Source organism: Cuculus canorus, chromosome 4, assembly GCF_017976375.1.
Source record: "Cuculus canorus isolate bCucCan1 chromosome 4, bCucCan1.pri, whole genome shotgun sequence".
Classification (NCBI taxonomy): domain Eukaryota; kingdom Metazoa; phylum Chordata; class Aves; order Cuculiformes; family Cuculidae; genus Cuculus; species Cuculus canorus.
In genome coordinates, this window is record NC_071404.1 from 14,079,179 (window position 1) to 14,105,475 (window position 26,297).

Below are 26,297 nucleotides of genomic sequence, written 5' to 3' on the forward strand. Positions count from 1 at the left end.
AATAGTCCTTTAGGCAATTCCTATTTCCATATTTTTCCAGTGAGCCTGGGCCAGTAAAGTCACTGCCAGCACCCTAACTTTTGAGGCTTCCCTCTGAAATCTCTTTTAGGAGATGAGGTGGGGAGAGGGATAGAATTAAATACTAAGATCAATTCATAGTAGAAATTATGTGGACATATTTTTGCACAACTGGATGCAAAGTTAGGATTGCTACTGTATCATATTTACATGACAATGCAGCTTGAATAAAGATTTTTGCCTACGGTGAAAGATGATTTACAGAACCATTCAGACCTTGCAGAGCATGGGCTTCTTTGCAGGCACTATGGGGACAAGGAGGTTGTGTTCATAAGGTATGAAGCATAAACATCTTTCTTGCAACCACAGGGACTCCTGTAAGCTTTAGGTAACACATCCTGGCCACAACTTTATGTAAAACACTGTACCATCTTTGTGCTGTTTCAGAGAGCAGACCATATTGAAATGGAAACTTGGTTTCCCAATGAAGGAAAAATGTTATATAAGTAAAAGGGATAAGGATGTGTTTCTCAGAGTGAACAATAAATCACTTTGAAATTCCTTTGAATGACCAAAACAGCCTGATTATGACAGCATTCAGCATTTCAGTAAGATACACTCCCAGCAGTGCTTTGCCCCCCATAAGTTGTATACCCCCGTAAGCTGGTTGTACAACTTACTAACTGGAAAGCTCAAAATAGCACGTACAAGTAGTCTCTATTCTGTGTTAACCATGCTTTCAAATTTAGGAAGCTTTATTTCCACAAATATTTTTGTGCACTGATTAATTTCTGAACTTAAAGAAATTTTGAGACAGTCTAATCTGGGCAGCAGTCAGTCTCAGTCTACAGTGGCTTGTCACACAGTAATTCTGGAGTTTTGTATCTATATTTAATTGCATATTTCTATCTTTTCAAGCTGAATTATGATGCATTTGTCTTTGTTTTTTAAGACTCTAAGGAATGCTATCCTTAAAATTATGATTTTGAAAAGTATTTTCTGCAGGTCTTCATGACCACCACATTCAACTCTTAAGCATCTTCAGAAAGCACATTCCTACTACTGGTGGTTGACTTGCCAACAATTATTTCAACAAGCCTGGCATGGTTTGAATCAAACTTCCTGGCAGTTAACAGAAGGATATTTTATTAGTAATCTTCTCACGGTGGTGAAGCATTTTCTGTTTGTGGATATTGGAGGATGGTTACACAAAGGAAGTCTTTCGTTCACAGAGTTTCTTCTTTGTGCATTTCTTGTGCTTTTTTTCCATGCTTGTCTCTGTCCTGTTTAAGCCGAGAAAGAAATGAAAGTTTGTCTTCAGGCTCTTGCTGTGTTACGGTCTAGCTGTGTATTTTGCTGGCTGTAGTTTTAAGCTGTTGCACTGCTCCCTTAGGAAACAGAGAGAGTTGAGAGAGGAGAGAATCTACTTTCTGGCTGAAATATCCAACTTAAATATTTTATCTGAGTTGATGCAGTTCCATCAGCCTGTACTGCAGAACAAGAGGAACTTAAATGCTGTACACTGCAGTGAAAATTCGCTCAAATAGCAGTACTTGAAATACCAGTGTTAGCTGGCTGATTATCAAAGCACTGTTATGAGAAAGTTAACAGATAGATCTCGTGAGGGAATCACACTTTTGTGGGACACAAAATTTGGTGGTTCCTGCCAACTAACAATTGCAAACTATTGTGAGGTTCTCATAAGCCCCATTTTTCATAATCCCTTTTCAGTGCCTCATATTTTAGTATCATCCTCAGCATCTCTTTATGAGGTAGGGAAGTGTAATACCTATTTTTCTGAGAGATAAAGTTTTTTTATCTCTTAAACCTTTGTTTAAGGTCATAAAAGGAATCAATGACAGAACCATAAGTGAAACCGAAATCCATCAAGCCATGGCCTAATGTATTGCACAGAAAATATTATATTTTTATGAAATTATTGTTGTTGTTGTTGTTACTGTTTTCATTAGCCGGTTAGATTTGAAAACAGATTTGAATGTGGGATGTCTAACTTCAAGAACACTGAAACTGAGGAGTCCTTGACAATGGCAGTCAAATGTAAATCTGAGGTCCTAAATTCCTAAGGGCAGGTGGATGCCTTCTGAGGATTCTGTGACTCTTCAAAATTTAAGCAACAATACTGCCAGGTCTTTAGTTTATATAATTATTTTGATTTCAGAAATCAAGGAATTCAGCTTTAAAAGTGGAGTATGATGGCATCTTTGGAATAAGTAAAGCATGTTCTTTTATCAGTCTTCTGTATTACTGGAACAGGATGACATCTTCATTTTGTGAAAGAGCCCTGGCTTTAGTGAGAAGATTTCTCAAAGCTAAGCTGCCTTGTTGATAGGTTAGGAAATTATGTCATTAACCTGCTTGGAGTTATAATTGACTTTATTGTGCTGATTGATAGACTTGTACTGCTCTTAGCATAGCTGTATAAGTCTTCTGTGATGGAATAGTAAGGTGAGAATGTGGACTTGCTGGCACAGTACAAGGTAGCTTGCAGGCTTAGTAAAAGTGATTAATTACCCACAATAATTCTTGAAATCAGTAATAGTGAAATCAAATCATGCCACTTCTTGTTTGCTTCATCGTTCAGCTGGCAACTAGATCACATGCAGGTATTCCTTTTCTCCTCCTTACACTTGACCTCTCAAGGCTATCCTACTGATTCATGATATAATAAAGTAAATATTCAGCATTTGGTAAAGTGTTAGATTACCCAAGGGTTTCTCCCACTGAGGTTCCATCTCTCTCAAGTCATCAAGTTGGGAATGCGAACCTCTCTCCACAAGTCTGTCAGTTGTTTTGCACATTTCCTGTGCAGCTACTATTCCTGAATTTTTCATTTTTCCAGTTTCAGGTTTTAGCTAGTCTAACCCTTTACAATGAAAATAATAATAATAATTAAAAAAAAAATCCAAAGGAACCTTCCTGCAAAAATAAGATAACTTACTAAACAAAGTCAGTCCAATATAATCCCAAAGCCTAAGTTTGGCAGAATGATTAATCTGTGGGGTGACAGTGACAGCGAATAAAGATATTGGAATATCTCTCTGTATTTTTCATTTCTCTAGACCTAATTTGGAAATGCTACAATTTACCCTTTCTTCCTGCTCCTGTTTTTACTTTTATGAATACTATGATTTAAAGGGAGCACTGCTCCCCAATAGTCTCCCTGTATCACACCCAGGGTACAATCAGAAGAGTAGGAGGCTGGACCTACATTGTGCTAGACAGCAGCTATCTTGTCAAGTCTCCCGTGTGTGCCCAAAAGAAGTGAATTGGCACAGAGATGAGAATAGCTCTGCCTAGAGCTGCCTCCCTGGAGTTAACCCAGCACTCTAAAGGGCTTTAATTCTGTAGCAGCGGAGTTAGCAAGGCTGTGGAGGGAGGGTTTTGTTTAATTATTTTCAATTGCATTTGAACTTTCTGGTTTTGCTACTGTCTTCTTTTTTTTTTTTTTAATACATATATGTCTCAGGACTGCTTTTTGTAGCAGTTTGTCTTTTAATGTGGTTAGTAGAATGATTTTAATGGTTAGTCCACAGAATAGTGTTGCAGGAGAAATTGGGTAAATAGATAAATATTGGTAAAGAAATAAATAAGATAAATATTGATAAACTCATTGAAGCCAATGAGTATTTTTCATTTACTTAAAAGGCGTGGGATCAAGCTCATAACTTTTAGAGAAGGAATTCAAGTCAAGGCTTTTGTAAGTCCTAGTATATCGAGGCATTGTGTAGTGCAGAGAGGGAGTTGCAGAGTGCATCTGCTTAGGGTCTTGAGGGGGTGAGCTGAGCTGGAGAAGGTACATGGCAACTTGTATGGGGTTTGGTTCACCTCTCCTCCTAGCGGGGCTGTAGTGGGTCAGTGCTTTCCACAACTTTTCTGCATGGATGCTATGTAATATTGTATTGTCCTACTCACTGGACACTACATAGCTGTCCCCAAACAAGTTGTGGTATTCTGCAAACACATTCGCTGTGTATATTTGCCTCTTCTTTTTGTTCCCATTCCATTACATAAATTTGTTATTTTTGATTGCTCTCTGGTGTTTTAGTAGCTTTGACTTGAGCAATTGTAGCAATTTGAGGAGGTTATTAATTTCAGCATGTCAGACAGGGGTCTTATTTCTGAGGTTAGCATTTTTGCACCCAAAAGTTTGCATTTCTGTTGTTACTTGGCAGTGGAATAGCAGTAACAATTGTCTGTGGTCACAGTAAATAGTCCATTTGAAGTTACATTTTTTAACTGGTCCTTCAGTTACCCTCCAAAATAAGCTATAATATCAGAGACCTGTTGTTTCTTTAAATACTTTTCCATCTTGTGTAACTGTTTGTTGTTCCTATTCTAAATGGCTTGTAATGATTATTGAAGATACTGTCCCTTCTGTAAACAGCTTTAACACAGATTTTTTTTAAAAAAATTAATTAATCTTAGTGTCTTAAATGCATTTGTGATTCCTTCCCTTCTCTCTGCCTTCTCTTCTTAAACTCAAACATTCCCTTTTACCGCTAGCTTTCTTTTTGGATGAGCCGCTTATGTCCTTTGACTAGAATGAGGCCATTCGTATACTGGATGCTCTCGAATGGTCTGCAGTAGTACCAATCAAAAATAATTACTCAGTGTTACGTGGTTGTATGTACTAAGCACATGTATGTTTGAGTATGTGTGTAGTGTTTAAATGAGTCTGATATACTTTGATTTTTTCATTGGAGGGGGAATACAGTGACTTGGAAATATATTTTAGTTGCATGTGTTTTAACAGATGCATACATGACACAGGCAACCAATTAAGTGAAATGAAAATTAATACAGTGGTCAAATTGGTTCTGAAACTTACCAGACTCTAATTCTGTTAATTCTTCCATGAGGACCTGGAAGGCAGTGTTTTAGGATCGCATGTTAAAACATGAGTACTTATTCCTGGAGGCAAGGGGAACTTTTTGAAAGACTGCAGAGATACAGAATATAAGCAGACCACCTTTCCTGGTGTGCCATTGGAAAAAATAATGGAAGCAATTACTATCCTTGGCAGAAGAGCTAACTGACTTAGAAATACTATGCTCGCACCCGCTAAAGAACATTCTGAGTGAAGTGTCATAAAAGCCTAACTTATGATACACAGGAATCACTACAAAGCAGAGAAGTTATGTATATTCAACTGTGCTCAACAGAATTATGTTACTATGAGATCTTTCCGCAATGTAACAGTAAAAAATACTTAGAGCTTCCTGGGGATTGCTTTCCATGTAGTTTAGAATGGCTCAGAATTGTAGGCTGTGAATCTGCAAAAATTAATGTGAAGCTTTTATTTAACAATAAAGATGGATTTGTTTTTATCCACCAGAAGAGTCACAAGTGACACATAAAAAAGTGTTCCACTGTAAGGAAACCCTGCATTCCCTTGAGTGGAATAGGATTTAAAATAACTGCCAAAAGCTCCACTGTTAGAGAAACAGATCTATCTCTCTGTAGGTAGCTAATGAACAGGTCTCTAAAATGTGACTAATCTATAATACAGAAAAATATTCTGATAATTTGTATTTATCTTTTTGATTGGAAAGATTATTATTTTACGTCCTGTCGAGAGCTTTTATCCATTCAATCATGTTTTATTACATAGAACTGAGAATTGAAGCAGGAAATGTAGGTCATCTGAACCGTGTGAAAAATGCACCTTGGGCATTGAGAGCTGTGAACGTTGTCTTTCCCATACAGTCACTGGTTGATCATGACTAGTTCTTAAACAATAACGTAGGTGCACTGGCAGTTGCTTGAGTTGACGTTTTACCTGTGTCCACTGCATTTGCTATTATCAGATAATAGGATAATAAAATTTATTTTAAACTCCTTGAATATTCAGAATTGTGCTGTACTAAGAATGTACTTGTATCTCATGTTCACAAACTCGATGGGGTTATGGGTAGGCCGTAGCAGGTGCTGCAGTATTACAAGAGAATCATAGACTCGTAGAATGGGTTGAGTTGGCAGGGACCTTGAAGATTGTCTAGTTCCAACTCCCTTGCCATGGGCAGGGATGCTTTCTACTAGATCAGGTTGCTTATAGCCTCTTCCAACCTGGTCTTGAACACCCCTGAGGATGGAGCAACCATGACTTCTCTGGACAACAATTGCCAGTGCCTCATTCTGTCAAAATAAAAGTTTTCTTCCTAATATCTAATCTTAATCTCCCCTCTTTCAGGATAAAACTGTTACCCCTCATCCTATTGCTGCATTCCCCAGTAAAGAGTCCCTCCCTAGCCTTCCTGTAGGCCCCCTAAAAGTACTGGAAGGCTGCTATGAGGTCTCCCCAGAGCCTTCTCTTCTGTAGGCTGAACAACCCCAAGTATCTCAGCCAGTCTTCTAGGGGAGGTGCTGCAGCCCTCTGATCTTCTTCGTGGCCCTCTTCTGGACTCAAACTAACACATTTGTGTCCTTCCTGTGCTGAGGACTCCAGAAATGAATGCAGTACTCTGGATGAGGTCTAATGAGAGCAGAGGAGCAGAATCACTTCCCTCAACCTGCTGGTCACACTTGTTTTGTTGCAGAACAGGATATGGTTGGCTTTCCAGGCTGCAAGCACACATTGCCAGCTCATGTTGAGCTTTTCATACACCAGCATCCCCAAGTCTTTCTCTTCAGGGCTACTCTCAATCCATTCTCCACCCAGCCTGTGACTGAAACTCCCTGGCCCAAGTGCCAGACCTTGCACTTGGCCTTGTTGAACTTCATGAGATTTGCATGAACCAATTTCTCCAGTCCATCAAGGTCCCTCTGGATGGCATCCCTGTGTCTGGATAACAACATTTGCTATCAGAGTAGAATATTTTTTCCTACTTTTTTCTTACAGAGTTTAAAAGGTCAGTTTTTCTTTTTAATCCTGACATCTATCCAAATAATTAATGTGAAGTAGTCAGCTAGAATGGATGCTAAGCACTCACTAGTTTTAATCCTTTCACTCAGGAATCAAGATGCATGCTCTTCTGCTATAGCCCTTCTGTCTGGACTTTGGGCCTCTGTGAGTGTTTAGAGAGGCTTTGTGTTGCCATAATTCCTGCTTTTGAAATAGTTAGGCTGGAAGATGTATCTATGAAAGAGTAAAAATTGAATGTTTCTTTGCCCACCAGCACAGGTTGATGGGTTGTTTGAGGATATTTGTTTATTTATTTATTTATTTTAAATGTTGTTATTCGTTAATGAGATTCCGATATGTTTTAATTCTAAAGAGTTCTTCATAGAGTGGTGCTGAACTCTTTATTTTTTAAGGCTAATTTGAGTGCTAAATATAATTTGAACAGCTTTAAGTAATGTGTATTATATTTAGAACCCCACATTTTCAAAGGTAGACAGCAGCATTATTCTGGCGTCTTACCACAGTACCTGATTTGCTAAGGAGTTCAGATGGTGAATCTAGGATAGAAACTCTGCAGTTTTACATGGCCAGGACTTTAGAGACAGGACAAGTGATAAGTTTAGATATTTGTATCGAATGGTCTAATATCTTTATAATGTGCTTGGGAACATGGTATGGTCAGTAGAGATTACGGTTAGTGAACAAAACATATGTGGCAATTTCGGAACACTCTGCATTTCAAATCTCTCTTTCAGTTCTCAGGATGTCATGTAAATCCACATCAAGCACATTTCCCTCACTTACTCATTTTACTGATGGAGAGGCAAACGTATCTGTCACTTACATTCTTTATTCTAAACTGTAGTTTGTGGGGAGGGCTCTAATGAGTTTAAAATTGATGTAGCTGGGCCAGTGAGGGATGTTTTTGGTTTCCTTAACTTAATTAATCCTCTACTATATTAGGTCGTGTATAAGCTGGTTGCATCAAGAATTTTGTTTTAGTTAGGATTTCAGGAATAATTCCTCAATAGTATCTGAATACCCTAGAGAGCCTTTGAGATAAGAAACAATTCTTTTCCTCTTCCACCATCATAAATGTTGTGGAATTATTATAGATTGGATTTGCCCATCTATGTTGTTTCACATTTTCTTTACAAATTGACCAGGCAAATAACACTAGCAATTGATTTTGAATTCAAATTGTTCATACAGTTAATTATTTTGCATGAAATATATTGATTAAATAGTCTAAGTTTAGTCTTTACCATTACAGAAACTCCATAGATAAATAGCGTGAAATTCCTTTATTAAGAACAAGAATTCCTCGAATTTCTTCTACTCACTGAAGAGTTTGTTTCAAGCTACTGTAAGAATACTGGTAATTTATTTTTCTTCAATCAACAATTACATACAAAAGCCCAGCAGCACCAATATTAGCTTTACGAGGTAGGTTTGATATATAAATAAAATAAAAATTTAACTCAAATTCCTGTTTTTTTCATGAATTGTATATTAAAAATGCTCACTGTAATGAATTTAGGAACAGATTAAATTTCATTGCATAGGATAAGCTGATAGTTTGGAAGGAAAGACTTATGATATTATAAAGAAAATTGATTTCCCTTTAGTTACTTTAGTGAATAATTGGTACAGTTGGTCTTTTATCAGTTGCTTTTTATAAATGAAAGAATTCCACGGGAATATTGTCAAACAATCCTTGTTGTCCAGGATTCTGTTCACATTTCGTCTGGTCTGACTTATCATTTTGAGCAAGTTATTCAACTCATTGCTTTCTGTTTACCAGTCCTTAAAGAGGAGAGTAATGCATATATTTAGTTGAACTCACTAAATGGTGTTTATCTGTACACACTTGAGGTTTTAGTTGTTAACCATTTAGAAAGTATGTGCTTAAAGAATACATGTGATTTTTGTATTAATACAATTTCTAAAATAACTCCCAGGCAGAAGTAGGTTGGAAAGAGCAACTTATTGTTTGAAGGCATTTTGGTAGCAATTTTCTTGGAAATCTAATACTCTGGGACTGTAGTTCAGCACTAAAGTTGGAGCCTCTCTGCTTTCTTGGCAAGTTAATGATGGAAATTTTGGATATTTAAAATGAGCCGAGGATGTGGGTTTGGAAACTAATTCAGGATTGATAGCATTTGTTGCTTATTTGTTCATATGAAGCACGAAGTTATTCTTAGAGGAGAGCAGAGAGGGGGGAAAAAGCCACAGATTAACCTTCTATGACTACTCATGAAGCAAATTAATCATGGGATTTCCTAATTATTGGAAGTAGGGTTCTTTGTCTGCTATTGAGATTCTTCTTGAATACTACATAAAACTGATTTAAATAATTGAATACTTTTTAAGGTTAGGAGCATGCCTGGAAATGAAAATAAAGTCAAACACTCATGTTTTGGTTAGAGAATTTCAAATAGTATTAACCTTGAACAAAACAGTTTTTATATATGATATTTTTAAGAATTAATTTTAAAATGTTTTCCAGTTTTGTTGTACCTTTTCTATATATCCTGACGTTGTGAGACTCAATAATTATGAATAATACAATTATGAATGATATCTGATACATTAAGGTGAGAAGTGCTTTCTTCTTACTACAGGAAATAAACAGTTCCCAGTGAATCACCAGCAGCCACAGTTGATTTATGGTTGTCCCTGTGTCTCTTGGGAATCCTGAGCGTAGACCAAGCTCATCCAAGTCAGGTTTTGGATAAGATGTGATTTCTGCATGTATGCTATATTCATCATAAGTAAAGAGTTTTATTTCTGTGGACTTTAGATTGCAGTGGATAAGGTTTAGATAAGATGATGAAATATCGTGTAACCTCTTCTTTTCTGATCTATTTCTTTCCAAGTCTAGTGCATTATGCAGTACAGCGTATGCTATAAGGAAGTCCAATGTGCTTTAAAACTGCATTTTAAGTCTGTTGTTGGAATCTGCTCAATGCTGTAGGCTAATTCTGTTCCCACTACTTTGTTTCTTCCAGGACATGACAGACTGCTCCCACAATGGCAGAAATTTGTGTGAAACATACTGTTGAACATTACCTGAATCATAAATGCTAAAAGCAGAAGGCACCAACTGGTGGAGCAAAAATTTTATTTTAAACTTCAAAAATAATTATGTCAAAGAAAAGTCGTGCCAAGGGAGAGAAGTCCGACATGGAGATTGAAGCCCTGCAAGCTGCTAATGAGGAACTACGAACTAAGCTAACCAACATCCAGATAGAATTTCAGCAAGAAAAAAGCAAGGTATTTGTCTGTCTATATTTTATGATCACTCTTAACAGTAGCACTGTTAGAAACTAGCAGAGCTTGAATCTCAAACTAATTCACTACTAAAATGCATTAGCCTTAAAATAAAAAACATATGACCACGTGAAACCTGAAGAACTGAAATCAGTGCCAACTATTTTAAATACTGTGCCGAAAGAAGTAAATATCCTCAAGCATTCGGTTACTGAAGTTTGCAGTCACAGCAATACAAATGACACCAGCTTAGTGTGATTTAAAGGGAGTAGAGGAGTTTTGTATATGATCTTTGCAGTGAAAACTGTATGTTGTAAAAAGAAGTGTCTTAAAAGTCAAAATTCAGCACCAGATTCAAAGCATGTCATTTTAAATGCCTATAAAGAATGTAAGTGGACAGGAAATCGTCTATGTGGGAGTCCTGATTTGATTTGCTGAGTTCATTTGCCATTGCTCTGAGGAGTTCAATAATGCATCTGATTGCCAATGAAAAAGGTCCATCAATATTTGCCTACAGCATATAGTCAACAGGTATTTGAGTAATAAAAAGAACACCTAGGAGAAATTGTCCCTGTATGAAGTAGATGAATATTAGTAAAGTTTATCATTCTCTTTTATTTATCTCTTTAGCAGTTTAAACTAAGCTTTTTTCCCCATTTTATTAATTATTTTCTATTTTATTAATTTTTTCTATTTTATTAATTATTTTTTCTATTTGTATTAATCTCAATTTGTGCGTTTGACTTTGCAAAAGATAGTCCTGTATGTGAATCTGTGTGGAGGTGGATTTATCTGTGTTTGGTGACAGTGTAGTCACAAGAGTCTGAAAGACTTAGCAGTGGAACAAGTATGCATTGAAAAATGAGTTGATTTTTTATAGTATAGCTTCATTCTAGCCTTTTTTCTTTATATTGGTGTAAAATTTGGAACACTCGAATAATAGTCTTCCTGTACGTTCTAGTTTCTTTAACAGCCTTATGTGAGCTTGGGGTTGAGTGGTCTTGTTTTTCATATTTTAATTAAAAAAGCTGTTTGCTTTTTCCAAATTAATATTGAGAATTTATTTCTTACAGAAGAAAAAGTAACATTAAAGCTCAAAGTCTTGTTTGACTGATACAATAGGTTCTATATATCAGCCAAATAAATCCGTGTTGCCTTGGAATTTTTTCTTTTTCGCAGACTAAAGAGAAAAGTAATATCTGTTATGAGCCAGCAGCATTGATGAGTGAACAGAAAAGTCAGGTTTTTTTGCTATAAGCTTCCTCACCAAACTCCTCCTACTCTTGTTTGGTATAATGAGAATAAATTATAAAATTAGAGTGGCACAAACTATTTCTGCTTCTTAAAAGCACCACACATCATGAAATTTAGTAGTGGCTGATATCCTCTAAAGCTGAATTTACCAACTGGTAAATTGTATTCTTTCACCATCATTTTTGGCATCTCAGTGCTTCTGTTTGGAAGGAGACTTGTGACCTGATGATACATTACATTTACATTAATAAATTTTTCATTTTAGTTGTTTTGTCAGATTTCCTGTTTTATTCTGTGTCACTTTTTATGTGAAAATTTAGTTATTTTTATTATCATCTTTTAACTGTATTAAAACCAGCACATAATTATAAAGTTGTCTTAAGCCATAGACAGAAGAATGAATTAATTTTGAGTGTTTAAAATACTCGGATTCTAAAAAAAATCTCTTGATTACACCCTAAGAATAATTTAGTCCTAATATGCTTCCAAGTTTGATGCTTTACCTGTAACAGTTTTAAGTTTAATTCTGATTCAACCAAAAAGAAAGTGTAGTGCACGACTATGACAGCTGTGGGAACATTTTGTGTGACTAGCCTGCTTATTTACCTATTCCCAGTCTGGTAAGAGTTGCTTCAGTTTGGTTACCTGTTCATCTTCTACAGTTTGAGGATTTCATATCTTATGGACTATTGAGGTTGCTATAAGACACACATCTGTATATTGTGTGCATATGTTTGCAGAGAAATGAATGAGATCACATATGTAATGAATAGGTGAATACAACAAATTACAGCCAAAGTGCTCTAAAATCTTATTAATGATACAGAGCAGCCTGTAGTAAGTTTTGTGGCATGTTGGAGTGCATTTCTGGAAGGATTCGAGGGGGAAGAGTTCTTTATTCTTTTTCCCACATCTATGCTGTGTTGTTTACTCTAAATCATTTAACTGGAATTGTGCCATATAGTTCATTTCCCACCATCAAGGCAACAGCCTGTGCTCTGTGCAGCAGCGACGGGATGCCTTGACGGACAAGATGAGTAAAGTAAAGCAAAAGAGATTTTTTTCTTCCTTAGACTGCAACTTAAAAATGAGTAACAAAACAAACAGAAATTATGGCTAAATATCAGAAAAATAGAAACAGTGCCTAGAGAATTCTAAATAAATTAGACACCTTTATTGGCACAGAGGTAAGAGGGAATGTATTGAAGCTGCTAAAGCCACAGCGCTCTGGCCTGAGAGAGACAAACTGTATTAGGAAAGGTAACAAACTCTTGTGGGGCCGATTCATTTAATCTGGTTCTCCTAAACTATTTTGCCCCTCGCGTGTATTCCTATATTAATGATTTATCTGAGGAAGAGCCTTCTAATAGATGAGACTTGTCACACGTGGAAATCAGCCTTAACATACTTTTGCCAGCCAAAATACTGGTTTCTTTGGAATAAAATTTTACCCAAAAGACGTCCAAAACTCGGTGCATATTTTTTCAGTTAATTTTGTTGTTGAGTCATTTAAAGAAATTTCTCCTATAAAATTTTTCCGCTCCATGTTTATGTAATACCTGATCTAAAGTTGATAGATTTGCAGTTCTTTGAATATTCATCTTTGTGGATCTTGCTGGTGGTGTTTTGGGCCTCTGGAATATGAGCAGCTGGATTCATTTATTCTGCCTTAAGGGTAAGGTAAAAGTTGTGGGCCTGACTTAGTTCCCTCTTACTGTCTTTTGTTTTGAGATCACTTGTTTGATGTGTTTAGGCAGCCTGTTGGTATGTAGTGTGTCTTCCTGGGATTGTAGGATTGCTGCCATCTGTGGAGAGCCTGGAGAAGGGAATGCATAAACTGAACGTGGGCTCACGTACTGCCCTCTCACTGCTAGTGGAAATGTTTGGTTGGGACATGTCCATAATTTGAGTATCGAGTAACAAAATGAAGCACAATTTTACTTACTTTAACTTGAATGGAGGTAGGACTTACTGCAACAGGACCTTAAAGTCTGGTGAAGCAAACATGAGGAGCTGCAGTGAATGAGCATGGTCTTGGCAGTCAGAGTCAAGAAAATGTGAATCAGCTCAGTTGTTTTATAAATAAATGTGTGTGCTGAGATTCATGAGTATTTAGGAACAGGTGTTCCAAAGTACCAATTCCCACTGAGAAGGTTAGCAAACATTGGAAGATAGTATTTTGTTCCTGGCGTTTCACAGTGTTCGCTGTCACTATTGCTCCATCTTCACTCAGTTCTGCTATTACTTTTAAATATCCATATTCTGCTTATGACTATTCATTTATAGAGCTGACATCACAACACATCTGGGGCTTAGGATAAACGAGATGTTTCAACTCAGTTGCCATTGTATCACCTCACAATTTTATAGGTTGTTTTTGAAAGTCCTCATGCTTTTCCCAGATTTTTTGGGTTTTTTTTTGAGCTTTAATGTCAGATGCTGAATCTGTGTGTAACAGTGATGCCTTGTAAGTTTAAAAAAAAAAAAACCCAATCTATTTTCAAGATATGAAATTTTAGAAAATGAAATGGCATGTCATACTACCAAAACATCTTTATTTACTGGGCATGAAAAAGTCATATGGAAAAGAGTTATGGCCAGTATGTATGGAAGAACTCTAAATACAGCTGTGGAATTGAGAATCCAGACATACTGTATACATATATATATAAGAATGTTATTCCTATATGCTATGTATGGAATAAGAAAGGAGCTGGTTCACGTACTGAACTACAGTAAGTGTACTGAATAGCAAGGAGTCATTAGGATACTGTAATTGGGAATGAAATATAGCAACCCTCCAGGAGCAGAGAAATGGATGAAGTATTGGTAAAACTATGTGTAGTTGCTCTTGCCACTACTGACTGGGATTGGAAAGAAACACTTCCCTTTGTGTAGGTCATTTCCTGACAGCAGTTGAAGGGCATTTGAATTCGGCTGTTCTCTGCACTTGATATATAAATGAAAATTCTCAATAAGAAAATTAAAAAACTGAGAGAATTTTGGACATCTGTCCATCATTGGATGGCAGGTAACAAAGTTATTAAAAATAAATGTAACAGTGTAACTTCAATCAGCATTAATAATTATTAAATGATTGAATATGCTAGACATGAAAATGCAATTTCTAACTCAGGTAAAATAGACCCTGAAGAGGAATGAGACATCAGTAGATAGATATTAAGTAATAATTATCATTAATCTGGAAGAATCAATGAGAAAGTATGATAATTAAACCTTTTAGATGGTAGTATGTTGGGAGAGGTCAACAGAAAACACAGTGCAAAAGATCCTAAAGAAGTTTGATGTTACAGTGTGATCTATAGGAAAATTTTAGTCAGTATGGCCTTTAAAACTAATGTGTCTTATAAAATTATATATCCAAACTATTTAAGTCTAGAATGAAAGGACAATCACTGCAGTCTTCAAAAGCTTCTAGGAGATCCTAATATAGCACAGGGAAAAGAGTTAAATTTCAGATGTTCAGATATGAACAGAAACACATTTTCTGTGATTGTCGCATAATCTTGAGAGTTCAGGTTAAAGGATTATCAGAAGTGGAAATGCCTGAGGCAAGAAAGATTATAGTAGATAAGGTGCTGAATTTTTATTTTTTATTCTTTTTAGAGAGTTTGTTTATTTGTTACTGGAAATGGGGAAGCAAGAAGAGAATATTTATGAAAGTCAACAGAATAAAGAGTGAACGCAGAAGGCTTTTTGCTATGGAGAAGGAACAATGAGTAAGAACACAGATAAACGAAGCAAGCAGTAGAGTTAGATGGAGTGAAAAAATGGTGACTGAGTATACTGGTTTTGCCTTGGATAAAGATAAAATTCTTCATAGCAGCTTGCATGGTGGCTGTGTTTTGGATTTGTGCTGAAAATAGTGTTGATAATACAGGGATGTTGCAGTTACTGCTGAGCAGTGCTTACACAGAATCAACACCTTTTTTGCTCCTCGCACTACTCTGCCAACTAGAAGGCTGAGGATGTACAAAAAGTTGGGAGGGGATGCAGTGGGGACAGCTGACCCCAACTGACCAAAGGAATATTTCATGCCATGGGATGTCATGCTCAGCAGTAAAACTGGGGGGAGATTTGTAGAGGAGCTGCTGTTCAGGGACTGGCTGGGCACCACCATCAGATGGTGGTGAGCAATTGTTTCCATTTGGATCACTTGTCTTTCTTGGGTTTTCTTTTCCTCTCTCTATTTTCTTCCCTCTTTTCCTTACAGTTTAAAAAAAATATTTCTTTTTAATTATTACAGTTTTTATCTCAATCGATGAGTTTCATTTTTACTTTTATTCTTCCAGTTCTTTTCCTGATGCCAAAGGGAGAGGGTAGAGTGAGTGAGCAACTGTATGGTGCTCATTTGTCTGATAGAGTTAAACTGTGTAACTGAGCAGAGTACAAGTTCTCTTAGAGTTTGAAGGGGATGTAGTTTATTGCTGCTGCTTCTACTCAACTCGCCGCTGTAGCAGTGTGTAGAGTGTCTTTCAGAGATGCAGCTTATGGGATTGTTTCTTTTCCTTATCCTTGGACGTAGGATAGATGTATTAGAGTTAATCTAAGTAGGGGCCACATATCTGCTGGATGAATTTTTTAGACCTGGATTGTCCTGTTGTCACCCCCGCTCCCACAAGTGGATTTCTGATATGACTGGAGACTGCAAAACTGATTCCTTTCCATTTTCAATATCAGCCCTTTTTATAGATAACTATAAAAAGATGAAGCAAACAAAGTTGCTTACCTGGAGGTGACACCTACAGTTTCAATTTGATTCACGCAGCTGCAAATTACGTATTCACGAAGAGCTTTCCCAGTGGCCTAGCAACAGCTCATTAGTCTTCAGATACTCAGTTAAACACCTTGACCCTGATGGTAGTGAAGGAAGATTGCTGGGAACACAACAGTACTTTCCTTTTATAGCCATCTGCGGGATGGAAGTGCAGAAAATACCTGTTTTATTGGTGCCTTGATATCCTGCCTGACTTTGTTTTCCTGTTGGTTTAATTTCTTGGCAATGCTTCACGTTCTGCCTATGAACAGAACAGTTTTCTTCATTAAAAAAAAAAAAAAAAGAGTGCTGGAAGCTAAAAAAAGGCCAAATTGCTTTAACGTTTAAGCTTATTTCGGTACTGAGACTTAAGCATATGGGAAAATGCCACACTACTATTTTCATTTGGTTAGTTGCTCTGGAAGCCAGACATGTACAGATCTGCAGAGTGTGGGAGAGGGACAGAGGGAGCGCAGGAACGATGACTTTCAGGGAACACCTATCGGACAGATCTAACTTCCCATCTTCTCTGACAAGAAGCAATAACAAGAAGAGACTTTTTAAAGACCTTGAGAATTAGTATGCTTAATTTTCTGGGTCATGAGGAGTGATAGTCATTTAAGATGCAGTGCAAAAATCCAGGGCTTTAGAAGGATTTTCTTGTTTACATTGCTCTTGCCGAAGTAAGTAAAATGACTTGGTGATATATGATAATATTCAGTTACTCTGAGTGGTGTAATATATATTCTCACAGAGAGCAACAATACATACAGATGTTGCCTTCTCTCAATTCAGAGAAAGGCAGTATGACTGAGCAAGTATGCCGTTTTGTATAACTCTGTACTCCTCACGAATTTCAGAATCTTTGTCTCATATATAAAAATGCTTTTAGGTAGACATGTTAATTAATGTATTGTATTGAAAACTGCCTTTCAGTTACGTGCATTACATACAATATGACTAATTTTGAATTACTCTACTTCTGGAGGTATATTAAGTGTGTTTATATATGCCATCATACAACTTGTTTTCCTGTGTCACTGTTAGTAGGTTTCATTTCCCAGTTTTATTTCATTTTTCTTTGCTTATCAGTAAGGCAATAATTAATAGATTTAAGTATGTAATGAATGTTGCTTGGTTGGCAAATTTATCAATACTCATCCTCTTGTTATAGTAAATGGTTGAGTATGTGGCTTAGCTTCATTATAGCATCATAGAATGGTTTGGGTTGGAAGGGATCTTTTAAAGATCATCTAGTCCAACCTCAATACTGTGAGCAAGGATGGGAGAGACTTAAACTCTTGTATGGAATTGGGTACCCTAATGCAAGCACTGAAAACCAGTGCTATCCACTACAGAGTTGGAGCTAAACATCATCCCACCAGAATAAATATCACATGGATATATCCTGCAGGTAATTTCCAATAGCCAGACTTAATATTTTGGGAGAAAAATAAATAAGTAAATGAATCCATCTTTCTTCATAAAGATATGTTATCTGAATTATCCTGAAGAGGAGTAACAATATCTGTGCAAGAAAATCTGCTTCTGACGGTTTCTGATTCAGAGCTGTTACCTTTTCCACAGCTGTAATGATATTGTTTTCCCAGCTAGTGTTTAGTCCACAGTGTATCTGTAAGATTACTTTCCCTCTCTTGCTCCAGTTTATTTCCTTTTTGTTTTTATTTCCTATTTTATTTTATTTTATTTTATTTTAATTTTTTAAATATAGGATAAGTTTGCGTTGGTTAATTCTCAAAGTTGCTGTTGAAAATAACTGGGCCATAGCACCTTCTGCACAGGGAAATTCTGCTGTCTCTGCTGTCTGACTATAGGTGAAGTTCAAACTCTGGAAATCCTTCTGTCAGTGCTGTGGGTTTGCTGAGTAGCATGTCGGTCTCATTTTATGGTCTATCTTAAATTAAGTAGTAATTTTGTATTCGTTGAATGAGTTGTATCTGAGGCTTTGAAGTGAAGAGGTCGTGCTTTTCCTAAAGCAAACACCTCAAAGTGCCTGTTTAGATCCAAGTTGATTTCAATAAACAAAATAATTAAGGTTTCTGAACTATAGTTATTGATTTCAATTAACACTTTACTTTTTGTTTTGACTGTTGAATCCAGAACCATTGAAAGAAAAATTTGTTTTAATTAAACCTTCAAAGTAAATGATAGTCTGAATATTGTTAGAGATCTCCCATCCTTTCTGTACCAATCTGAAACAAGTTGCAATTCTGGCTTAATTTAGCATAAACTAAATTCTTTCTGTGACTATAGATCCCACCTTTGTAGGACATAGATGCAAGCAGTCTAGGAATATTGTGACAGTGACTAAGATCCTGCTGCTTGGGAGCCTCCTTTTCCCTCAAAGTGATGTTTTGTGTGTATAATTGTATTGCAACTCGAGGTTAAAACACGTCTTTGAAATCTCTGCCTCTGACTTTGCTTTAGAGGAGAAGAACATATAGAGCCCATATTTTGGCAGTCACTGTGATAGGGACAGTAGAAAGAATTATGGACATTATACATGTTGAAATACAGTTTAGCCTTTTTGGTGTGCTGTAATAGAGAAACAAGCCTTTCTCCCCTCCTTTGTGTTTTTTTTTTCTTTCTTCTAAATTAATATCTAATCCCAGTTGGAAAAAGCATGATGCTGAGCATCATTTTATAATGAGGTTTCATCACAGTGGGTATTACTATAACAGGCTATTAGACCTTTCCCCTAGTCCCTTCACAACCCGTAGAGTCACTGGCCTATATTTCCTGGAGTATTTGGGGACTGAGAGTAGCCTCAGTTTTGGTTTGGCCTGTGTCTCTTGACTTAATTTTTCAGAAGACCAAGTCTGTTGGCTCATTTTGTAATCTTCCCTCCTCCCCTTTAATTTAGCTTTTATTTGCCATGTTCCTATTGATAATTGCAGATTTCCCGAGCCAGACTCTCTTTGGAGAACAGGTTTCCCTGAGAAGTTGTGGATGCCCCATCCGTGGAGGTGTTCAAGGCCAGGTTGGATGGGGCCTTGGGCAGCCTGATCTAGTGGAACATGTCCCTGCCCATGGCAGGGCGGTTGGGACTAGATGATCTTTAAGGTCCCTTCCATCCCAAACTAGTCTATGATAAGAACACCCCTTTGTTGATAGGAGTTTTTCTCTCTGTTCCTTCGAGGCAAGATCCTTTATCTTCTGATTAGCAGTAAGTACCTTAGATCAAGTGGTGGATTTGGGTGTAGTAGTTTAAGACTCAAATCTGAAAGACAGTATGTGTGTTAATTAGATAAATCAATCTATGCATGTCTGATCATCCCATCTGTAGAACAGTGGTAAAATAGTGGTGCTTAGCCACAGACGGATGTTGTGACAATAAACTAATTGAATATATGTGAATATTTAAGTCTCTGTGAGCATCCGTGAGGTATGATTGTTCAAATACTAGAGATTTTTCTAGCATTTCCTTCCCTACATAAACACAAAGTCTTTTCTCTCTGTTTGATTCATTTTCCATCTGCTTGTGGAGCACAGTTACATATGAGAGTAGTCTGAGTCTGTTGGTGGAGGAGATAAGGAGAGAACTAGATTGGATCCTGCATGGTTTTATTTTATTCCCTAAAGCGGTGAGTTTATTGCCACAGCACATCCCCATGGCAGATTGTGCACACGCTTGGCCTTTTTTTAGCCTTGGTTCTCTGGTTGTTTACTGGAGAGAAGATGTCAGGTATGCAGTCTTTTTTTTTCCTTTGATTATTCAGGATGAGTTTGTAATAGTGTTTAAAAAAAGCTCCCTTGGATACTTTTAAATGTGTGATGGCACTTAATCAATATCATGTTGATGTTCCAGGTGGGTAAATTGAGAGAGAAAATTCAAGAGGTTAAGCAAGAAAGGGAGCAGGAGCAGCACAAACACACTGCCTACGTTTCTGAGTTGAAAGCCAAGCTTCATGAGGAGAAAATGAAGGAACTTCAGAGTGTCAGAGAGCTACTGATCCGGCAGCATGAGCAGGAGGTAGCAAGAATGGTAAAAATTAAAGATGGAGAAATTCAGCGTTTGCAGTCAACAGTCAATGTCCTGCGGGATGGGGCAGCTGACAAAGTAAAGACGGCACTGCTGAGTGAAGCAAAGGAGGAGGCTCGCAAGGCATTTGATAGTGAACGGATGAAGTTGCAACAGGAGGTCTTGGAACTGAAGTCTGGCAAAAAGCAGCTTGAAGAAGCTTTGAGCAACATTATGCAGGCGGATAAAATGAAGGCTGCTGACCTGCGCACAGCTTATCAGTCCCATCAGGATGAGATTAATAGAATAAAGCGGGAATGTGAAAGAGAGATCCGCAGGCTGGTAAGTAATTGAGGAATGTGTGCTTATTTCAATTTATAGAAAATATTAGTATGTGACTGTATGGGCCTACAAATATCAATCCACTCTTATGCAGTGACATCTTTCATCAGTGCTGACTGCTACAACAGGCCAATATTTCTGCTACTTTATCCTCCTAACAGCATAGATGAACCTTAGCTCCATGTTTAGCCCAACCCAATCCAATCCAAAGCCTTGTGTCCCAGTACATGGAATCCACCCACTTTTCAGGGTGGATTTTCTCAACACATCAAAGAAATAGACTTTCCCACCTGCTCAACTATGTTTCTTTACAAATTCCTGCTGATGGGTTAGGCTCATTTGGCAATGCAGGAACACACTTGAGGCATGGCAAAATTAACTTTTCAGAAAGCTTTCTATTTATATTGTGCTGAAACAAGACTGTGTCATTACTTCTTCTGTTTCATTATCCAGGTCATCTGATTTTAAGGATTGTTGCCATTTTGTTTTTTTTTTTTAAATTTTTGTGTTTTTTCTATTGCAGCAAAAAAGTTAGGGCCTAGGACAGGAGGCTTTTTGACACTTCAGAAACCCTATACCTTGAGCACAGATGACAGCCTATTCTGTTTGTATAAAATAAAAAAACAGACAATATTTCCTTACAGCAGGCACCCTGACTATTTCAATTTATGCAGCTTTGTAAAATGTAAAAAATCTAAGATGGGTTGTTCACAGTAGTACATTTAGAGAGTTCATCATCAAATGACATTTCTGTTTGGTACCATGGTATTTTCAATCTATATGTATATGCTACTATCACAAAAGCTATGCAAATCAAATCTAAAATTATAATAAGTATAATTATCATATATCAAGAAGTACGGACTTTAAACAGAATTAAACATCTATTTTCTTAAGAAAAATATTTTATCAGTTTGTGTTTACGCATGTTGTCTTATTTCTTGTATTCCTTAGGGAAAATGATGGTGAGGGCAAGCTACAAACATGAAATATCTGTTTAATGGTGGTGTATTTCTGTCTGAGACAGTCAAAGCTTTTAATGCAGTTAATATTTATGCTTTAAATAAATTGGAGCTTGATAACGTCTCGGGGGTATTATTTCCTAGATTAATTAAAGGCCACTGCAAAGATTGACAAGGTGAGGTTTCTGTGAACACAGTTTCTTTCATATTTTGTTCCATATTTTAAATGTAGATTTTAAAAATCTTCGTTATAAAGAATAGATTATTTTTAAAAGTGTTAAAAAGGAGAGAAGGTTGCTATGTTGTGGCCTGTGTTTTTCTAGACAACAGTTTCTAATTAAATTTAACCTTCACAAACCCAAGGAATGTTGAGGTAAAGCACCATGACTTTGTCATCCCAGATTGCCCCAGTAAACGCACCTATGCCATGTCTTTGGGTGGTATTGTAAAGGAACAACTCTTTCAAGAGATAAGCCTGCTGTAATATCAAGAATTCATTTAGAATTATAATTGGAGCCTTACTGGGCCTTCGTTACTCTGTACATTTAATAAAAGGTATTTTGAGAGTATGCAGATAACTCCTCTTACCTACTTGCAGCCCTGGAGGAAGTCTTGTGGGCTTTTCCTGGAAGTGTTCATATCTTCCCCCCACCCCGATCTGCCTCAGGAGAAGCACAGGGAAAGAATATTAGGAGCCTGGTGTTGCAAGGTAGTGCCTTGACTCCTTTCAGATAATGGATTTTGATTTTTTCATTAAATTGTACGGGTTATTTTTATGAAAGAGAAATGTTCCTTCTAGGAATTCATAGCAATTTAGTCCGTTGTTATTGCATTGGGCACTCTTTAAATCTGGGGCAAAGTAAAAAATAGTGTAGAGTTCCTAGACAATTTTTCTTTTCCTCTGGGACTAGGATTACAGAATCAGATCATCAGCATGTTTCCCACTCTCCTCTCCCCCAGTTTTAATTAGTGCAAGGGATGCTTGCCTTCAGTTTCAGATTAACCGTATCAGCTGTGGATTTGAGATGCTCCATTGGTTTAGTTCCTATATATGTGGGATGAAACGACAAGGCTATGGCAGGCAGTGTTATTCATATTAGCACAGTTCTGTAACTGAGCTTCAATTAGTGTGCTCTTTGGTATGTGTGTTGTTTTTTATGGCAGTATTAAGAAATCGGCATCTTTGACATTAATAGCCTAAATAGGCTGGCCATACTGTAATTGAAATTCAGATAGAGTAATTCAGGTTTCAGTGTTTGATTGCCTCATCAGACTTGGCTGATTTATTTTGCATTTTAGATCACAGATTCGTTTTGGAGATGTATTTTATATAGATATTGCAGCTGGAAAAAAAAATCAATATTTTTATCATTGTTTTTAATACCCATGACAAATTTGCATAAAATCTTGCATTTTTTGTCTGCCTGTCAAGAAAGAAAGTAGTGAGAAAGGAAAAAAAGCAAAATCAATTTTCTATGAATATATAGAATAGATAGACAATATACAATTACAGTGTGTACATAAACAGCAGTGCCTGTATTGTACAACTGTCAGTATTTTAGAAATATGATTAATCAATTTTGAGATTGTCTTCACAATTTTGAATTGAGCCGTGAAAAATACCCAATAAGCCTCAATACAAATAAGACTGGAGAGGGAAGATCGTAGTGCCTAATAAAGGGAAATAAAATAGCTATTTGGAAAGAGAGGTAACACACTTTTTGCTGTGCGGTATGAAATTATATTGGAATTTGTCAGTTCCTGTAATTGACTTAATATAACAGTGATATATTTTCACTAATTTAAGGAATGCTTGCTGACATGGATTTTTTTAATTTATTTTTTTACCTGACAAAAGACAATATATTCTTGTTGTGTATGTGCACTGGCACAGTGTGCTGGCAGCTAAGAAGCTGGAAGCAAAAATAGCTAGTAACAATCTGGAGAGACAAATAAAACAGATGTCTCAGAAGTAAAGAGTCAACTTGGAGAATAAGATAAGAAAGCAAGAACAGCTATTACTTAATTTTTTCAGCTAATATTTTTCTGAGTAGTTGAGTCTGAAATGTTGTATTATTCAGTCAATGTAGTATGAAAACTATGCTGATACAGATTCTGATATTTAAAACCAAATAAAATTAAAAACCATCAAATAGAAAAACAGAAACAACAAAATCAGAGACTGGAAAGAGAAAAACATTCTGCATGTAGATTTTATGGATCAGCATTTCTTTTTAAAATAGGAAAAATGTTAAGGCCTGTTTATATAAATCAGTATTTTTCAGAAAAAAAGCGAATACACAAAATCATAATTGTACTTTTTCATTCATGGAGTTTCAGTATAAACAGCCCTGAGGCATACTTTCAGCTCAGCGCTGCATAGGCAAGGATGTACATGCCTACTTAACTCTGTATCAACAGATTTGTGCTTTAGTGGCACCCTTATAAGCAGTATGTGTAGTTTCCTTCTGAGGTCTGGGCTAGTACAAGGTAAATTTAGCACAGGCTTGATTAATGATGAAGAGAAGTTGAGTTTATTAAGTTATGTGTATGAAGTAGGTTAAAGAGCATTACCGTATTACAGTGGCGTTTCATATTTTAATCTAAATATATAAAAGCACACAAAAGAACAGAATATTTCACCCATTTTTTCTTTGGCCTCAATTAAGCTTCGTTTTTCTTGGCCTCAATTAAGCTTTGTTTTCAGTGGTAAATGAAATTTCTCTTTTTCCTAAAATTGCGGAAATTGCATGTTCAAATCATTGATGAGTTTTGGCAACAGACCAGCCTTATTCTGTTATCAGCACGGCTGTGAAGGAGGGCTTGAATATTAAATATATCATATTAATTAGAGGTTACATTTATTCTGGGGCTGCCTGGCCCCCGTTTCTAAGAAGGACCTTACTTTGCAAAGGATATTTCTCTAGTTACTCTTTTTGCAGGTATAAGAACAATGGACATTTCACAGTGCTTGGTTTGGAAAATATATGCAAAAAAAATCATTAAAATTATATTGATTAATGTCATCACTGATTTACTGATTTATAATATGTCTTGAATGAAGGAAAATGAATGTTTATTTTGTCAGGCACTGTTAATGTAAATGTAACAGTTAGACTTTGGAATAAACAGATGACACTTGCATTCTGTATTTTGTGGTATAGGGTGTAAATATTTCCTCTGTTGGAAGTGTCTTTAACTTCAAAACCTTCACCTATTTTGCAGACAAATACCATTCAAATTTGTTAAAATCTTTGTGCCTATGTCCTTCCTAAGTGTTCCTGAACAGCTTGGATGGAAATGAATTGAAAGACTTTTTCACTTTAATGTAAGATTTTTTTTTTAACCATAAAATCATTATAAAAGATTCCACTGAATTATTAGGTGCACAACCAGATTGGTGATTAAGAGGGCACATAGCACACCAAATTAATTTAATTTACTTATTTCAATTGTTTTCTCAAATAACCTCTAAAGAATAATACTACATCAATGCAGATTCGTAACTGCAAGGAAAAAGAAATCTTTTTGCTGTTCATAGGATCGAAGTAAAATAAATTGTTTTGAGGAGTGATTTTCAGAAGTTCCTGTCAGCCATAATTTGTGTAGATGGATGCACTACTTGGTTGTCTCAGTCTAAATTACCTAGTTGCATTAATTAAAAATTCCTTCCAGTGTGGAACCCTTCTGTTTAGAGTTTCCTGAATATATGTAATGCAATACCTGGAAGAATGTAATTCAAACTAACAGATTAAGCAGTTTTTAAAAGTAGAAGTCAAGGCAATTTCACTTAAAATTCTGTCCAAGGAAGAGAAAAAAAACCCCTCTGCTGAAATGTTTATGTACCATTTATATAGTGACTTTTTAAATTGTTATTATTTCAGTTTTGTGCCGATGTATAACACTGTATCTCATGAATTAAGCAAAGACTTCTGAAAGACTGAGAATAACAATTTCAGAATTAAGAATTAGATTGTTCCAGTTCATGACAAAACCAATCACCTCGACTCCTTCACAAGTTACTATTTCCTAGCCTTGTACAGGTCTTAGTGTGTTTCCTGCCTTTAAGTCCTTAGTGTATTGCTTAGCACTGTCATTCCACACGTGAACTGCAGTATAATACAATCATGGAAAAATGTAGGCAATGGGGGTCCTCTTAAGGTCGTCTGGTCCAGTGTCCTGCTTGAAGCAGGACTGCCTTAAAAGTTGGATCAGGTACTTTGGGCCTCTTCCGTTCCAACTGAAAGTCTCTGAAAACAGAGAGAGCCCCATTCCCTGTGACAACCTGCCCCAGTGCCTGGTCACTGTGAAATTTATTTCTTCTTCCTCTTCTGTAACCTTTGATGATTACCCTTGTCCTTTCACTGTGTATAATCATAGTATCATAGTATAGTTTGGGTTGGAAGGAACCTTAAAGATCATCTAGTTCCAAACCCATGTTTGTTTCAGCAAACATGAAAAATAGCGGGAGTGAGAGTTTAACACTTCACCAAAACCCAAAATTACATCCTTTGCAATGGTGACAACTATTTTCTAATAACATTCACTTTCTCCTGTAGTTCCATTACTAGGATATCGCCATTTTAACACAGTAAAATTCATTGTATTTAATCTACATTCAGTGGGGGTGATGCAGAGACCTTTTGTCTCTGAAAAATCTGGCGCAGAGGGACAATTAGCTGTTAGTGGGGGCACTCTGTGATCCTCTGCTGCCCTGAGAATAAGGATGGAGCCTGGCTTTTCTCAGTCCACTGGTCGTGTAGCACATATGCATGAGCTTTGTTTCCTGATCACAATCTTGAATTTTGAGACTCAAAAGCTGAGTTT

At 36.6% G+C, this 26,297-nt stretch overlaps 1 protein-coding gene across 2 annotated transcripts in view; it reads left to right on the forward strand.

Moving 5' to 3' along the window:
* JAKMIP1 (janus kinase and microtubule interacting protein 1) overlaps positions 1 to 26,297 on the forward strand; it is a 148,891-nt gene that overhangs the window by 53,209 nt on the left and 69,385 nt on the right. For both annotated transcript variants that reach the window (XM_054066456.1, XM_054066457.1), the window contains exons 3-5: positions 8,154 to 8,326; positions 9,892 to 10,156; positions 20,014 to 20,508. In XM_054066456.1, coding sequence (XP_053922431.1) covers positions 10,028 to 10,156; positions 20,014 to 20,508 — 624 coding nt within the window. In that variant the 5' untranslated portion in view covers positions 8,154 to 8,326; positions 9,892 to 10,027. The remainder of the gene's footprint in view (positions 1 to 8,153; positions 8,327 to 9,891; positions 10,157 to 20,013; positions 20,509 to 26,297) is intronic.